At 42.6% G+C, this 5,862-nt stretch overlaps 1 protein-coding gene across 1 annotated transcript in view; it reads left to right on the top strand.

The window, feature by feature from the left end:
* Positions 1-997: 997 nt before the first annotated feature.
* The window catches only part of LOC135105864 (serine/threonine-protein kinase NLK-like), a 54,282-nt gene continuing 49,417 nt past the window's right edge, over positions 998-5,862 (top strand). The window contains exon 1 of the mRNA XM_064014497.1: positions 998-1,158. Within this exon, the coding sequence (XP_063870567.1) occupies positions 1,075-1,158 (84 nt within the window). The 5' untranslated portion in view covers positions 998-1,074. The remainder of the gene's footprint in view (positions 1,159-5,862) is intronic.

Here is a 5,862-nt window from a genome sequence, read left to right on the forward strand (position 1 = left end):
GTATCTTCTTCGAAAGGGAGAGTGGAAGAAAATGTATTATTGTCTATTTCGAAAGGGAGAGAAGAAGAAAATGTATTGTTGTCTATTTCTAAAGGGAGAGAAGAAGAAAAATGTTATTGTTGCGTCTATATTTCGAAAGGGAGAGAGGAAGAAAATGTATCATCTTCGAAAGGGAGAAACCGAAGGAAATGTTTTGTTGTCATTTTATAAGGGAGAAGATTAAGAAAATGTTGTCTTTTTTAAAGGGAGAAGACGAAATAAATCTAATAGTGTTCCTTTTTCCTTTTTTTTTTTTTGTGGGGGGTGTGTAGTTACTCGTGAAAGAAATAAAAATAAATAAAAAGGCGCCATATTACCTCATTGTTGTAGCGCCTGAATATTAATCAATGAAACGCTCCTGTTCTTCTCTTTTTCTCCCTCGCAGTTCTTCCCATATCATGTCATTCATCCTGTCGTAGTGATGCCACCTGCTCCGCGTCTAAGCATCGACCAATCAGCCAGTCAGTTGATGAATGAGTCGACCAACTTCATTCTTTATTCTTTTCCTCATTTTTCTGTACTCACAATTTCCTTTGCTTTCATTTTTCATTGCATTTACTAGTCTCCACCTATCTGCTTCAATATATAACTTTATTTTCACTTGCCATTGCATTTCATCTTAATCAGTCTATCAATCTCAATATAATTTCCCTTATTTCCTTCCACTCATCACTACATTTCTTGACCCCAGCCCATTATATACCATCATACGTATTTATTTCCACTTTTCGTAACATTTACTCATCCCCATTCAATCTATCTATTCCATTATAATTTTCCATATTTCCAATCTTCATTTCATTTCTTTACCTTTAGTAGCCCCAATTACAAAACACAGATTCATAGTGACTTAATGGTGACTGATTTGTTGTGACGAGATAGTGCTTTCGGATGACAGACTGATACTGAACAATGGTGAACGATCACATGTGACGGTATAATGATATCGGAGCACTGAAAATAACGCTGGTCTTTGTGTTGTTTACAGGGCAGTGACGGATCCTCGGGACGGACGGGCGGGTGGCGCTGAAGAAGATGCCCAATGTGTTTCAGACCCTGGTGTCCAGCAAGAGGGTGTTCCGTGAGCTGAGGATGCTGTGTTTCTTCAAGCACGAGAATGTGAGTACCTGGAATAACAGTAGTGGTGGTATGAGGAGGAGGAAGATTAGGAGGTGGAGGAGGAGAGTTAGGAGTAGAAATGGAGGAGAGAAATGGAGGTGAGAAGAAGAGAGGAGAGTAGTAGTAGTAGTAGTAGTAGTAGTAGTAGTAGTAGCTTATGTAAAAGGGCCCTCTGCCCAAGGGCAACAAAAATTTGAATAAGACAAAGGGGTCACTTAAATGCCAGTTCCCAAAGCAATTCCGAATAGAGTGATCAAATAGCAGAGTGGTGGTAGTAGTAGGAGGAGGAGGAGGAGAGGAGAGGAGGAGGAGAATGGCTGGAGTAGTGATGTTTAAATCCTGTTGATGTTATTTTGTCTACGTTCTCAGTGCTCCATTATTAACTTTTGTACTAGTTCAGAATAGAATGAGGCTGAGAAATTAGTGTCTTGTATTATTTTATACTGGGGGTTTTCTTTTCCCTTGCTTTCCTCTCCTCTCTCTCTCTCTCCTCTCTCTCTCTCTCTCTCTCTCTCTCTCTCTCTCTCTCTCTCTCTCTCTCCTCTCTCTCTCTCTCTCTCTCCCTCGTTGTCAATGGTTCAATATTGTATTCTTTGTCTTGCTGTCTCGTTCTGTCTCATGTTTTAATGTTTTTTTTTTTAGTTTCATTCATGCGTTCCGTTCTCCTACTGTGTCTATTTTCGTTTTGTATTACCGCGTTTCTTTGTTTTATTTTGATGCTTTACCTGTTCTCTGCTTCAGTCTTGTCTCGCTGCTTCACTCTTCTACATGAACGCTTCACCGCAATGACGTTTCACTCTTTCGTTACTCATTTTCTTCGCTCAACTTTCCAAGTAGTGTAGCTTTCTATGCTTCTGCTTCAGTGTCGTTTCACGGTTTCACTCTTCCTTAACCTGGCCGCTTCACTTTGTGCCGTATTGATGTTTCACTCTTGCTTTGCTCAGCTGCTTCACTCTCCCCGTCTCAGTCCGCTGCCTCGCCTTGCCTCATCACTGCTGCAGGTTTCCCCTCCCAGCTGCACGTCTGGTCGATCCTCACTGCCGTCTCCTTGCCGCCTCCTGGTCCGCAGTGGCCTCGAGACTTCCCGCTTCTCACTACAACACTGATCTTTCCCTTCTATCCTCCACCTCCATTGCTTTACACTTACTTGCCTAACACTTCTCGCTATACGTATGCACAGTTATGTATGGATAGGTGGGAATAAGCAGGTTTATTTCATACCGTGGTCTTTCCCTCCCATCCTCCACCTTTGTTAGGCACGGTTTACACTACTCCGTTTTTACGGATTCCGTTTCCGTACACCGTCCAACAATGACGTCACCACCGTTTTCGTTCGAGCGACTTGTAGTGGAAACCGGGTTCCGTTTCTGCCTCCGCTTGAACGGACGCCGTCAAACGGATGAGATGAACCAAGTTTAACTTTGTACGGAGGAACGGACTGTGTTGCACGTACTGATATTTTGAATGTTCTTTGGTATGATACTCAAGTACATGAAAAAATGTTGTTGAATTACAGCTTTGTTAATGTAATAATGTTATATTGTAAATTAAACATTTTTTTACACTTCGTGGAAAAAGCTGAGTGACTGAGATCCCAGCAAGAGGTGCGGCAACACCGCGAAGCATGTAAACACAAGCACATGGATGGACTGGACAGGTCTCAGTCCAACAAAGTGCAGAAACGCAGCAAACCTCACTCAGCAGCTTTGGTAATGACAGTGTACTCGTATTAATAATTGACAACCAGACAACCGGAAAATATTAGTGTAGCCTGCCTCTCCACCACAGCGTGCACTGATACAGCACATACTGCTGCCCCCACCGTGCCTTGTAGGATTCACTAGCGTGTAATTGTATTTATTTACAGCGCAATAAGTGACACTCTTCTCCTCGTCACTGGCCTCTCTCCGTCATCTGCTAGCAGCAAGGTGGCAAGAAGGATACAAATTCCTTGCCAAGGAAGCCTCTTCTCCGCGCGGCCATGTTGACAAACATGGATACGTAGGACGGCGATGAACTCCGTTCAGTACGGACTCAGTTTTTGTGTCGTCATTGTTGGACGGTGAACAGAGACGGAATCCGTAAAAAAACGGATTAGTGTGAACCGGGCCTCACTCTGTGCTTACCCGGCTAACACGTCCCGCTCTATGTCCAGTTAAGTATTGATGAGCATGATTGGTTGGAATACGTTTCATATGGCGATTCACTCTTCAACACTGACCTCCTTTCCCCTTCCATCCTGCACCAGTATACGTACTCGGTTAACACGTCTCACTCCATATGAAGTCGTATATGGATGGGGTGATCGGTGGATATAGGTAGGTTTGTTTCATACAGAGACTTATATTACAACACTGATTTTTTTTTTTCTCTCCTTCCTCCTCCTCCATTGCTTTATAAGAGTGTATACCTTCCTCGTTTTGTACTTACTCGCTTAACACATCTTGCTATTTGTGCACGGTTTTCCATACATGGGTCTGATAGTGGGAGTTGGACAGATTTGTTTTGTACAGGGACTGCCACGTGTGGGCCTGGGTGGCTTCTTGCAGTTTTCCTTGTTTCCTTGTGTTCTTATGCTCTTACAGTTACAAACAGTGATGTTATGAAGCTTACTGACTTTTTGTGCTTCGAATGGAAATTGATGTGTGAAGTAATGATTTGCTTTGTTAACTCTTTCACTCCCACATTAAAATCCCAACCCTCATAAAATCACGTGTTGTTAATCAGAGTGAAGTAAAGATATAATTGTTGTGGATGAGTAAACAGAGATAATTTTTAAACGCTTCATTATGAAAAATGTTATCCTAGACTTAATAGAATACTTTAAATGATATTCAGAACAAAGTTACTTAACGCCGTGGTACTGAAAGGGTTAAGACCTGTGTAAGAATTATAGCTTTATTTATCAAACTCTAACAATAAATGATTTCACGGAGCTTGGAAATGGTGTGTGATAGTGAATGCGTTAAAGGAAAAGCATTTAATTTACTCGTATATTAATTTTTATTTGATTTATGGATATGAGACTCATCGGGCTTCGTGACATGACTGCTTAGGGCAACTATAAAAAAGATCAATGAATAAAGACTAAGAAAAACTTAAGATGCAATACGTGCAGTTCATACAGAACAGTTCATTAACTCTTGTAATAATTCCCACTCGATTTATGGACGTGAGATTTATCATGCTCCGTGACACCACTGCAGAGGACAAGTCTAGGAACCTTTGATTCAAACTGTCTCAAGAAGGTTTCAAGACACTTCTTCAATTATGAAAAATACCTTTCAGACTAATCTTTAGCAACCTTTTTTTGCTTAGATCAGATCCGGGTACATAAAAGTAAATAAATAAATCGAAGATAAAAAAAAAAAAAAAAACTGAAGATGCAATGCGATGGAGATACTTGAGAGAGAGAGAGAGAGAGAGAGAGAGAGAGAGAGAGAGAGAGAGAGAGAGAGAGAGAGAGAGAGAGAGAGAGAGAAAGGATACCTAGGAATGCGATACGGTGAAGACGCTTGTGAGGTGTTGAGTTTCTTGTCTGATACTTTATAGAAAATAACGTGAACATGACGTCAAACATGAGCCAAGTGTTTCTCCTATCTTTGAACGTAGCAGACGCTTTGTAAGATATGACGTCAACCCCTGTGGCAAGTGTATGGGCAATTATACCTGATGTCTTTGAACGCAGCAGATGCTTTGTAGGATATGACGTCAGTCCTGAAAGGCGCTGTACCTGATGATGTCTTTGAGCGCAGCATCTAGCCATCAGAGCCTCGTGTGTCTGTCTGATTCACGGCCTGACATTGGCTAATGGTGGTGTCAGTGGTGGCCGTCGGTCACCCTGATTCATAACACCTCGCTGGCAGTGGAGGCAGACACCCACTGCTACACTACTGCTACTGCTGCTACTACTGCTGCTACTCCGCCGCTGCTTCTAGATTCATGCTGCTGCTGCTGCTGCTGCATGACTACTGCCTGCCTGCTTGCTTGCTGCTACTGCTGTGTCAAATGTAGTCATGGTTGCTGTTTTTTTTTCAGCTTCCTGTCTTTTTTTTTTTTTTTTTTTTTTCTTTTTTCGTGCTGGGAACAAGGGAAGGACGCTCACAGATTCACACTCTCTCTCTCTCTCTCCTCTCTCTCTCTCTCTCTCTCTCTCTCTCTCCTCTCTCTCTCTCTCTCTCTCTCCTCTCTCTCTCCTCCTCTCTCTCTCTCCTCTCTCTCTCTCTCTCTCTCTCTCTCTCTCTCTCTCTCTCTTACAGATAGAGATAAATGGATAGATATTTTATTGACCATATCTAGGAATCACATTACTTAACACACACACACACACACACACACACACACACACACACACACACACACACACACACACACACACACACACACACACACACACACACACACACACACACACACAGGATGCATACGTACTCAGTCTCCCCTTTTTTACATACACATAAATAACTGTGCAGCAGCGACAAGGGGCGGGGCTGAGCGCGGCGGCAGTAGCAGCACCGAGTAACGGGGAGTGCCTGTCAGGAGGGTCTGTCATGCGGCCTCCTTGACACAATGACAGGAAGGGAATTATTCATTATGATGCATTGGCTGACGAAGGTACTCCTGAAGCACCTCACGTATTGCTTCGTCCTCCTCTTCCTCTTCCTCATTCGTCTTCTGTTTTTCTTTTCTTTTAATGTTTCTTTC

Source organism: Scylla paramamosain, chromosome 1 (assembly GCF_035594125.1).
Source record: "Scylla paramamosain isolate STU-SP2022 chromosome 1, ASM3559412v1, whole genome shotgun sequence".
Classification (NCBI taxonomy): domain Eukaryota; kingdom Metazoa; phylum Arthropoda; class Malacostraca; order Decapoda; family Portunidae; genus Scylla; species Scylla paramamosain.